The sequence below is a fragment of the Miscanthus floridulus genome, chromosome 2 (genome assembly GCF_019320115.1).
Source record: "Miscanthus floridulus cultivar M001 chromosome 2, ASM1932011v1, whole genome shotgun sequence".
Classification (NCBI taxonomy): domain Eukaryota; kingdom Viridiplantae; phylum Streptophyta; class Magnoliopsida; order Poales; family Poaceae; genus Miscanthus; species Miscanthus floridulus.
In genome coordinates, this window is record NC_089581.1 from 111,576,649 (window position 1) to 111,588,717 (window position 12,069).

Here is a 12,069-nt window from a genome sequence, read left to right on the forward strand (position 1 = left end):
GGGGGGGGGGGGCTCTATTGAGGAATTCTAGTTAGAATTTATCATTCCTTTTTTAGAGCGATATATATATTTAGTTGGAGGCTTAGATTTATCTTTCCTTTTTCTATTGTGATACATAGCTAGATACTTAAAACCTAAGCTTAAGTTATATAAGCTCTTGTTATGTCAATTTCCGTGACATCATGAATCTATGGTTTAGCTTTCAACTTTAAGGCTAGTTGTAAAGTGGAAACTCTAGTGCTTATTGTATCTTTTAAAAGTTTATATTAGTATTTACACGTATATTTGAGAGATATTTTGTTTCTGTATTATAGAAAATGAGATGAAAATTTAGATACAAATGAAAATGTGTTACTTTATATTATCTTTCACAATGGCAAAGATAGGTATCTTATAGAAAAACATTAGAGGTTACCTTAATTATCTTCCACAATGAAAAAGGTCTGTAATTTAGATACAAAGTTAGGGAGTTATTTTTAATTATCTATTACAATGGTAGAGGTGTGTAATTTAGGTGCTATTTCTTTTCCTGGCGGTAACGGAAATGGAAAGGAAGCAAGGCATAGGCTTCTGTCTTGGGGCATGCGCCTCAGAAGATGTGGAGTGGAGGATGCCTCGTGTGCAGAATATGAAGCGGCGAAGAAAACACACATGGAATGATTCATGCTCTTGTGAGAGGGGTAACAAATTTCTACAGGCATGAATCAAATTGCGGCGTGACCAAATCACCGATGGACTGAAACAAATAGGATCACACGTTATCGGTTATCGGCATCGTGACCGAATTACAAATGGACTGACACACATGATCACACATTATCTGTTACCGGCGTTATCGGATTACGTTACAAACTACGGGAACCAAACAACACGTTAGATAGAAATTTAGGGGATTATTTTAATTTATATTTTATAATGGTAGAAGTTGTTATTTATTTACAAATTTATTGGTTATTTTGAAATGTCTTCCATAGATAGTGACAAGTGTGGTTAATTTAGATGCAAAATTAGGAAGTTACTTTATATATTTTTCATAGTGACAGAGGTGGATAATGTTTTTTTATAAAGTAGAATAGATTCAATGGTTACTAGATTAAAAGCTAGATGTTTCTTATTACCGTGAGATTTTTTTGGATTTATATCTTTCTTCCAGCACATCTAGCTAGAATTAATGTGGTAGGAGCCTCTTAGTAATAGTAAAATAAGATATAAAACTGTTTGACTTTTTGAAAATTGATAATTGCATTTTTTTTTCGTTATACGGAGGAAGCATGATGGTAGGGGGGCCAAGCGGCCGGTGCGAGAGCATCTGCTGTGCTGCGAGTTATGAGCAGTGCACTTATCGGAGCCAAGCAATGTGAGATGCGTCGGGAAGGTTTGCCTTTACGCCAGTTGCGGGCGTTGCCCGCGCGTCGACGTAGCTACATATGCTCGCCTTGATGGCACATGCGCAGTCGCCGCATACCGAAGCATGGACTGCCGCCTCTGGCCGTTATGGCCTCTGCTTCCCTCTCCGGATAAAGAATAGATTCCTCGAGGGCCGGGGTCCGCCTCGGCGAACCCGGCCTCCCTTCCCAAATCCGTCGAAACGAGAGCAGCTAGCCAACCACCGGGAGGGCTAGCTTTATTGCAGGCCGAGACCGGCAAAGACGAGCGGTCACTTCCGTCGAATGGAGATGGAGCCGGGACGAACGACGGACAGAGGAAGAAATTGACTCTGTGCATGCGTGGCAGACTTTTTCCCCCCTGCCTGCCTGCTGCGTACGAAGCGAGGCGAGCAGCATTGATTTCCGCCAGGATATGATGCTTCGTCATCCACTTCCATGGACACTTGCACAGGCTACAGCTCATGGAGTCACGTGATCGTGTGCATGCATTGCGGTTAAAGTAACAGCAGGATTCTTTCTTCCCCTCATCTCTCTTTCTCCATTTTTTTTTTCAAAAAATACTGGGACTGCGGCGGCTTCTGGTACATCCAGTAGCTAACGGAATTATGCCAAGGCCAAGGGAGAGAGAGAGCGTGTGTGTGAATGACTGCGTGTGAGACGAGACGAGTGGTGGTGGAGCATATGAATGTGGGTGGGCAGAGAGAGAGAGAGAGAGGGGATGGATGCAGTGCATGGGACGGGGCACGTTGGGGCCTGCTGCCGTGCTGGGCTGCAGCTTCGTCGCCCCTCGCCCCTCTGCACTCTCTCATCTAATTCTATATACCCTCCGTAATCGCACCTCCCTAATGCTATCTTATGCACAGCTTTTGTCAAACATAGTTTTGTGCACACACATGCACCACTAGCTCCATCTCTCTCTCCTCCCATCACCTCTATATTAATTACTTCGCAACAACCCCTTGAGAGCTCAGCACTATTTCTTCCCCCTCCTCACACCTCTCCACCTCTCATCACTCCACTCCATCCCCTCCTCTCTCTCTCCTCTCCCCTCACACGCACTCCTCACTGAGACTAGCAAGGCTAGCTACTAGCTCGTACTGGAACGAGCACTGTCACTTGCTCGTTTCAAGGAACTGCCCTGTGCCTATTAAGTTGTAGTACGTCGTACGGTTAGCTCATCTTGTGTTCGCGATGGCGTCGGAGTGGGAAATGGCCGCCATGGGGGTGGAGCTCGGCATGGGAATGGGCACGTACCACCACAACGCCTCCAGCATCACCACCGCGCCGATGAGCAGCCACCACAGCGGCGGCGGAGCCAGCTACTCCACGGCTCACCACCACCACCATTACTACGGGATGCCGCCCATGGGCGACACCATGCGCGTGGACGACCTTCTCGACCTCTCCACCGGCGCCGGCGCCCACGAGTTCTTTCCCACCGCGGCGGCGGCGGTCGCGGCCACTGACAAGGGGCACCACCACTCGGGGGCCATGGGCGAGCCGTCACCCACCGCCAACTCGTCGGATCACCAGACGTCGCTCCTCTCCTTCGCCGATGAGTTCTACATACCTGTAAGTACAAATTAAATAAATAAATGATCGCACGACTATTCATATATGTCATCACTATATATATGAATACCTATGCATCTATATATGCCACCATATATATGAATGTGTTACCTACTGCACTTAGAGAGGTTTCGATGATGCATGACATCTCTAGCTAAACAATATAATTGTGATATATATATATATGATGATTCAGAGCGAGGAAGCTGCCGAGCTGGAGTGGCTATCCAAGTTCGTGGACGACTCCTACTCGGACATGCCGAATTACTCGTCGGCCGCGCATGCCGCAATGGCGGCGGCTGCGGCTGCTAACGCAGCAGCAGGTAATGGAGGAGGAGGGACCTCGGCCGGCGGTCAAGACAGCTGCGTCACCGCCGCGGCGCCTGGCCGCGGCGCGCGTAGCAGGCGGTCCCGCGCGACCGCCGCCGCTGCCGCGGCGTGGCACTCCCTCGTGCCGCGCCCACCATCGCAGTCGTCGCCATCGTCGTCCTGCTCGTCTTCGGACTTCCCGTCGTCGAACAAGCCGGGCGGTGCACGGGGCGCCAACGGCAGCCGCGGCAAGAAGAGCCCGGCGGGCCCCGGCAGTCCCGCTGGGGCGGAGGTGGCCTTGGAGGGCGGCGTGCGTCGGTGCACGCACTGCGCGTCGGAGAAGACACCGCAGTGGCGGACGGGGCCGCTGGGCCCCAAGACCCTGTGCAACGCGTGCGGCGTGCGGTTCAAGTCCGGGCGGCTGATGGCCGAGTACCGGCCGGCGGCCAGCCCCACGTTCGTGCTCACGCAGCACTCCAACTCGCACCGCAAGGTCATGGAGCTGCGCCGCCAGAAGGAGCTCATCCTCATCCGCGGAAGCCACCGTGACGCCGCCGCCGCAGCAGCTGCCGCGGCGGCGGCTGCAGGATCCGGCGCCGGGCCGAGGCCGGAGCTCATGTTCCGTGACTACGGCGTGTGTTAATTAGCTGCATGCCCGGCAAGCTAAGGCACGGAGGAAGCTCGATCGCGTCGTGCATTGCATTGCATGCATGGAGCTTAGATCCTTTTGCGAAATTCTGCCGTTTCTTGCTTGCTTTCTTTCTTTCTTTCTTTCCCTGCGTATTAATTATTCCAGATATTTTTCATTTCTCTTTTTGTTAATTATTAAATTGTTGGTACCTACTACCTCCTCCGATCCCTGCTGCTTCTAAGTTCTATGAGAGATCAATGAATTCTGTTGGTATAAATTGTGATCGTTTGTGAGTAATCATGCTCCTAAAAACCGTCATGTATGGAGCACACGAATGCATAGTCATGATTGCGATTTAGCAAGCATATTAGTTATGGCACGGGTTCCGTCCGTACGTACTAGCCCACTGGGGTACGATCGACCGACGTGAGCTAGCGCGTGCCGTCTTCTTAGTTGAGTGACAGATCTATCCTCAACAATACTCAAAGAAAACGAAACCATGTAAATACTTTGAAATGTTCATGCATCAGTTTGTTCGTCATTCAATCCTTCACTACTACTACTGTCTGTTAATTTTTACCTGATGAGATTTTTCTCTTTCAGGTCTCAAAAGCTGCATGCACGTACGAAGTACTTTGCTCATTAGGTTGCAACAGCTTTCTTTGTGGTTATTACTCCTACTCCATGCTTCTTTTTCCTTCACTGGTGGTAGGAAACGAGATAGAGAGAGCCGAGAATGGTGGGTGGGCCAGCACGTGACTTGGCCCTATGGTGGCCTTTTTGGCAGGGGAAAGAGTGGGCAACGTTCCGGTCACGTGATAGTGCCTCCCCTCCCCTCACCTCACCTCCTCACTTATTAGCTTAGCTAGCATCATGCAACTGTCTTTCTCCTCGACTTTTCTCGGCGTTTGTTTTCTCCGTGGGGCTACACAAAAGGCAGGCCGAGCAAAGCGGGCTCGGGGCCGACCTCCTTGTGGCCGTGGAGTGTGCGTGCATGCGACCTCTGCCGACTTCCATGTGCCCGTGGTCTCCGGGTGCCCGTATATTGTGCCGCGTTTGGTTGGACTGCTGCTGTACGCCTGCACTGCCCGTACTAAACAATCATGTTTCGTGTGTGCACAAAGTCGTAACTACGTGTTGTTTACAGCATAAGCATAACATAAGACAAATTTCAGCGAAACGAACAGAGCCATTAACTCTACTTTAATAGGCGTGGTTGTAAGAAAAATGGTACCGAGCTAATAAGGCCATCAGTGATTTTGGTGACAAAATGATCTATTGGACTAATGTTGTGCGCTAGTATATAAGATTTTTATCCTATGGATGTAAGGATGTATTTGAACAAAGCAACAGTAAAGATCGAGTGATCAACATCTCAAAGGATCTGTTTTGGAGACCCTAGAAGAAACATCAAGGATAAGAAGCTCGGACGAAAAGATGCGAAGAAATTAAAGCTAGGACAAAGAGATGGATGAATGGGTCTTGTCTCATTTTTGGATCTCCTCAAATTGCTATAATATATATTAGTCCAAAGTTCTAGAGATATTCATTAGCTTTCCAACAAGTATAAGATCATCAAAATTGAAGTTCATAGCGGAAAATTATGCCCAAAATACTAAAGTGTGTTGTGTTGAAAACTAAACAACTAGCGAAAAACTTCGATGACCTCTGTAAAGCTCCGGTGCTAGAACTCTTGTGAACACCCAAAGTATGTGTGACATCCATTCGTCCAACAACTAGTTTTGCCCACCGGAAAGCTCCGGTGCTCACTGCAAGTGTGTAACGACTAGTCTAAGTGGCGATCACCTTAAACTCTAGTGAGGTCACTGAATCTCTTTGGTGCTCACTGCAGAAATGCAATTCGGCCGTAATGGCTATATTTGGGGGGATGGAGCCTATATATACCCACATACCCGGCCCATTTGATGTTGCTGGAGTGTGCTCATGTTCTGAGAGCGTTGAGGCTCATCAATTAGTGCTCTAGCTACCAAAAGTGCTTAAGAAAATATTAGATGATTAGCATAGTGCTTAAGCTAGTTAGACCACCATATTGGAGCTTTGCTCTAGGCTTATGCTTAGTGTTTAATGAGATTTGCATATGTCGGTGTTTTGTAAACCGGACTAGTAAACTTATACGATTGTTGTGCTGCTCTAGGAAGACGATGGTAGTATCCAATAGACACGAGGATTTATACTGGTTCAGGCCGAAGCCCTATGTCCAGTCTCTGAGATGATCGAGTGCGTGTTCCTCGCTTGAATGCTCTAAAGTTCTTACAATGGGGGTGCAAGAATGGTAGAAGATCGTATGCTAGGCGAAGGGCTGCCCGGAGAGATGCTCCAGGCGCCCTACTACAATGGTGAATGAATGGAATGGTAGAGGATGTGAATCGTCCTGCCCTGATGGTCCTTATATAGAGTTCGGGGCCAGGGCTTGTACAAAGAGTGGGTTCTCCCAACCCAAGGGTCGAGAGCCTAGGGGAGGTTCTAGGTAACTTGGCTTGCAAACTACGCCGTCTCCTGGTGCACGTCCGGTCGGGACTATCGTCATGGTCTTCTAGCCACATTGCGGCAGGACATGACGTGACGCTACTGTGCCGACCGTGGCGGCACTATAGCCTCGATGGTGGTTCATCAGCCATCCTGTGCAATGCGGTGTCCATCATGGCCTTCGTCATCGCTTCCTGGTTCCCAAGGGCATCGTACCCGAAGTAGGTAGCTGTCCTGGGTCGTCATTCGCTTGGTCGCTTCGCGGGGCCGAGGGCCACGACCCCGAGCGTCGAAGTCAGGGCACTCTTCCGTTCTGGATGGCCTTAATGCCGAGCCCCTTGTCGTGGATCCCCATCTTGTAGGGGGTGGGATCGTACAAGCATCTAGTCGGTTCGTATTTGGACGGTGGGTGTCGTACCTGAAAGGATCAAGATGCCCAAGAGGGGGGGGGGGGTGAATTGGGCTAATTCTAAATTTTTTTGCAATAATTAAATCCTACGGTTAGCCCAATTAATCCCTTGTGCCTAGAAAAGTATTTCTATTAATCTAACGCACAAAAGGACTTGCAACCTATGTTCCAAACTTACTCTAGCATGGAAATTCTATGAATTTAAAAACAAGTATTGAATTGCTCAAAGTAAATGCTCAAAGTAAATAGAGAGAGAGAGAGAGGAACGCGGCGATGTTTTGTCGAGGTATTGGAGAGTCGTCACTCCCCACTAGTCCTCGTTGGAGCACCCATGCAAGGGTGTAGCTCCCCCTTGATCCGCGCAAGGATCAAGTGCTCTCTAAGGGTTGATTCTTCGACACTCCGTCGCGGCGAATCACCCAAAACCGCTCACAACTTGAGTTGGGTCACCCACAAGCTCCATCGGGTGATCACTAAGCTCCCAATCACCACCAAGCCGTCTAGGTGATGGCGATCACCAAGAGTAACAAGCACGAACTCTCACTTGACCACGCAAAGCCTAATGAGAACGGTGGATGCACACTTTGCTACTCTTGATTCACTAATGAGGCTACTCTCTTGGATTCACGAATCTCAATCACCTCACTAGGTCCTTGCTCTTCTTGGCACTCACAAACGTGTTTCTCAGCTGTTGGAATGAGCAAAAGTGACTCCACACACGAGTGGAGCTTCTATTTATAAGGCAGCCTGAAAAACGAACCGTTGTGTGCCTCTACGGGGTGACCGGGACGCTCCGGTCATGTTGACCGGACGCTCCGGTCAGTTCAACCCGCACACCAATGTTTAAGTGTTGACCGGACGCTGGCAGGGTCCGATCACCACTGACCGGACGCATCCGGTCGCATTAAACCCTCACTGGATGCTTACTGTACTCGACCGGATGCTGAACCCCTAGGGTCCGGTCAGTACTAACCAGACGCGTCCAGTCACAGATTTCCTTCTCTAGAACCTTACTGGAGTCGACCGGACGCTGCCTCTCAGTGTCCGGTCACTTGACCACTCCAGCGTTCGGTCGCACCGAACGCAATCTCCTTGATCAAATGTACTGACCGGACCCTGCGGCCAGCGTCCGGTCTACATTTGACCCTCCATTCACTTCCAACTCTCGAACATATGTGAATGAAGTTTGCTCCATAGGATCATAGGGCTGTTGTGGAGCTACCTAGTGCTAGTTTTAATAAGTGTGCACCACACCTAACTCACTAGACTCATCTAAGTCAAGCTACCCGTCCATACCCCCTTAATAGTACGGCCAAAGGAAAAACAAAGTCCTAAACTACTCTAAGTGTCACTCCAACTCCAATCGACACTTAGAACTAGTCATCCTTAACCTTGTCATCCATCCTTTGAAAACCGAAACGATTTCCATCATAGGGGCATGACCACCTCGATTGCCCAATCGATCCCCATTACCATGACCTAACTTGATTGCCTCTGCAAAACACATGTTAGTCATAGTAATCTTGTATTGTCATTAATCACTGAAACCCAACTAGGGGCCTAGATGCTTTCAATCTCCCCCTTTTTGGTGATTGATGACAATACCACCTCGAGTATGTGAAAGAGTGAGGTTTATGACATGCTTGGTTCATATAAGCTTTTGTCAATAAGAACAAAATCATTAGGCAAGCTTATATGACCCAAGCCAACATGATGTACTCAAAGGATATGAATTAAGCATGAGTACAAGTAATAAAGCTCATTTGCATCGGAGTATAAACGCGGAAGCAAAGGCAAATGAGCATAACACAAGTGATATGACATATAAAGGAATTCAAAGTAGAGAGCACACATGTCATATATCACAATCACGTAGATATCACTATCACATAGATATAATAGTATGCATAAAATTAAACACACGAATGCATAAAGTAATAGTGTATCACACAAATAAAACTCCAAATGTATATAATAGACTAATAGCTAACTAGACTCCCCCTAAAAGTCGCTCCCCCTGAGCCTACATACACGAAACCTCTCCCCATTTGGCGTCAAATACCAAAACCTAAGGGTCGGCCGGCGGGGCTACAGTGGACGAGCCGAGCGCTGAGGTACGCGGAGCAAGCTGAAACTGGGCGCCATCATCATCTGACCCTGAGCTCTGTACTGACTGACCCTCTGTGGCTGGAAGCATCGCTGAAGCGGTCTAGGTCTAAGCTAGGGCAGGTGCTGCCTGTGATGCTGCTAGTATATCTGTCGTAGGATCTAAAGATGCGACAGACGAAGGGAGCCTCTGAGTAGTCATGATGACTGGAGCTGCTGTAGAAGGACCGGCAACATGCATATGTGGCGGTGTAGGCATGCCTGTCAACTCGCTAAAAGATGCTCCAAGACTCCTGGAGACTGACGTGTTAGGCACAAATAGCGAGGGTGACTGATCCGGTGTGAAGCGTGTATGATATGGTGTGAACTGCGGGGCTGCCACTGGCGAGGATAGCCACTGGGACACCTGTACTGTGGGAGAAGCAAACAGAGCTGGAGGCTGTCCCTGACTCTGAAGCCCACTGGGCTATACTGCTGGAGTCATCATAGTGGTGGCAGGCTGAGCAAGATGGGGTGAAGGTTGTGACTGTGGAGCCCCAAGTGATGTTACTACATGCTGCATAAATCCCATAAGCTGCTGCTGTATGAGTAACTGCTGCTGATGCATCTGCTACTGCTGCTGCTGGAGGACCTGCTACTATAGCTAGAACTCGTCTTGACGAGCCTAAAACTGTGCAAAGTTGGCAACAGTCTCCTGAGCCTGTCATGCCTGATCCTGCTGCATCCGCTCAAGAATAACAATCAAAGCGGGGTCCGTCTGCGGTGTAGGTGGAGCTGAGCTGGAACTATCGGCCTCTGCATCGTGTCTGCGTGGAGGCATATGAGGAATAGGCAGGTAGTCGTCATCAGAACTGTCACTAGACTCGCTCCTCTCCTGCTGAGCCTCAAGCTGCTCCTCCTCAGTAGCTGCTATGCCTCTGATAATCTTGTCCTACTGAGCTATGGACTCTGGTACATCTGGACGACGGCGAGGCTGAGTGGGTGCCTATGGTGTACTATGCCTGATCCTCTGTGCCATGTTATAAGCTAGAAACTCTGTGGTGGCACCTCTGTACTCTACAACCATCTCTAGTGTCCTGACTTGCATAGCCTTGAGCATAAGGAATGTGATCCAATGTGCATATGGAAGCTGCCTGTGACCCTTGAAGCCCTCAGCTATCGTGTCCTCCATCTCAGACAGAAGAAGATCCCAAATATTGAACATTGTCTGCTGCATCAGGGCATTGAGGAGCCAAAGTTGGAGGCGAGTCAAGCCCTCTCTGTATCCCAACCTGGGAAGTAGTGTCCTCCTAATGATAGCCTCTAGCACTCGAGCTGTAGGAGTAAGATCACTGGGGTTCCTCCTCGACCCCTCACCAAAGGGCTCCTTGAAGCAATGTCTCACAAGATCAGTAGGGGGCACCAAACCACCATGAGGACGCTTGGGAGGCTCTTGCTGTCCATAACATACCTCATGTAACCTGACAGGCTGCTCCTGTAGCCTCAGTATCTCCTTGGCCCTAAAACTCATCACCTTGTAGTCTCTGCCTCTGAATGCAAAGTGTATGAAGTTATGCTGCGGGTCAACGTAGAGTGAAGCATAGAACTACCGAACCCAAGATGGTACATATAATCCTGTCCGGCCAATTAGATCTGTCAGCCCCGACAAATATGATAAGTAGGGGCGGATATGCTCTTCGACTGCTGCCATAATAGCCTCAATACTGCAGACTCTCTAAGATCAGAAGACTACCCCACTGTTCAGATATGCATTATAGAAGTCTTCCTGGAGTGATGTATAGAAACCCTCTGCTGCTCTCTCATCCCTCCTCGGAGGAAACCACACCTCAAACTCTACAAACCTCAGCTGTCGGACCTGCTTGGCCATGGTGGCCCTCAAGTCAAGATGGGTCACTGGAGGTGGACCCTGAGGTCTGGGCGGTGAACGAGATCCCCTCCACTGAGTCGGTGGCCTCGGTGAGACTAGAACACGGGAATGACCAGAGCGGCGTAGCAGTGGCTGGGGTGCCTGCTCGGTCTCCTCGGCCTGCTGGCCCTCCTCACCCTCCTAAGGCTACTGTGACTGCTGTCCCTCCTATGTCTCCTGAGCTGGCTGTGGCTCTACTGGTGGGGGCTGCTGCTGTGACTCCTCCTGTGACACCCCCTGAGGCTGAGGATCCACAACGGGAAGATGTTGTCCTACCATCATGACAATCCCAGTTGGACTACCATGAAGATGCTCAATATGCTCAAGTCTGCCCTACGCGTCTGGTGCCAGATGATCTGCAATGACAACTCCACTGTGGGCACCTCCTCTCTCAGCATGCTCTGCGGCCTCAGCAACTACTGCTGCTCTCGTTGTCTCTGCATCAGGGTACTTGCGCTTCTTTGATACAACCTGCTTTGTCGCCTTGCCTTTAGGTCCTACAGACTGGTGAGGTGGGGGCCTCCAATCGTCATCTCCTGGACCACCACCAACGTTCTTGGTCCGAGCCATCTGATATGACAAGAGAAACTACCGCTGATAAGATCAACTATCCACTAACACTTCAACGGCACCGACTCGCTGCACGATGGAATAGATGGATATACAAGTAAATACGATACATCTAATAGATGCGAAACCCTATGAGAGCAAGCAATGTAGATACAAAATAGAGACGACGGGCTTGCTACCTGACGAAATGGCGATCCGATGAAAAGAGAAGTGACACGCGGGGGGAACACCGGGACCACTAGGGTTAGGGTTCGCGATGAATTGATAGCCCTGGATGCAATTGAAGTCAAAGCTCTAAAGCAGATCGGGTTAGATCACGACGATGTTGGAGTAAGGGCTTACCGACGTGGAGCAATGGATGAGAACTAGCAGTGAATCTCGGCGGCGAGGGCTGATGGTGGAGCTAGGACACCAGAGCTTGCTGGAGAGCAGCGGGCACGGCGGCGGCTCTGGACAGGGCACTGGCGGCGTGGGAGCAGTCGGCGGCGTGCGCGTGGGCAAGCGGTGGCGCTGGCGTGGCGAGCTGGCATGGGGAAGAGCTGTGCGGTCGCGGTGGTGGTGGAGGCACGGCGGCGTGGGCAGAGGCGAGCGGGGCTCGGCGGCGCGTGTGCAGGTAGCGGCGGCGTTTGGCTTGGGGCACGGGCGTATGGCGATGATAGCGGTTAGGTCAAGAGCACATGACATTATATAG

The 12,069-nt window shown here is 49.9% G+C and overlaps 1 protein-coding gene across 1 annotated transcript; it reads left to right on the plus strand.

The window, feature by feature from the left end:
- The first annotated feature begins 2,349 nt into the window (after positions 1-2,349).
- Positions 2,350-4,173, plus strand: LOC136539366 (GATA transcription factor 4-like). Its single transcript, XM_066531316.1, has 2 exons — positions 2,350-2,960; positions 3,157-4,173. Exons 1-2 carry the CDS (start codon positions 2,580-2,582, stop codon positions 3,910-3,912), a joined length of 1,137 nt encoding a protein of 378 aa, XP_066387413.1. The 5' UTR covers positions 2,350-2,579; the 3' UTR covers positions 3,913-4,173.
- Positions 4,174-12,069: the final 7,896 nt, after the last annotated feature.

Excerpts from the sequence above, each read along its gene's own strand:
- LOC136539366 (XM_066531316.1), top strand. The coding sequence starts at position 2,580 with ATGGCGTCGGAGTGGGAAATGGCCGCCATGGGGGTGGAGCTCGGCATG. Across the intron at positions 2,961-3,156 it reads CCGATGAGTTCTACATACCT|AGCGAGGAAGCTGCCGAGCT; the intron begins GTAAGTACAAAT and ends ATGATGATTCAG.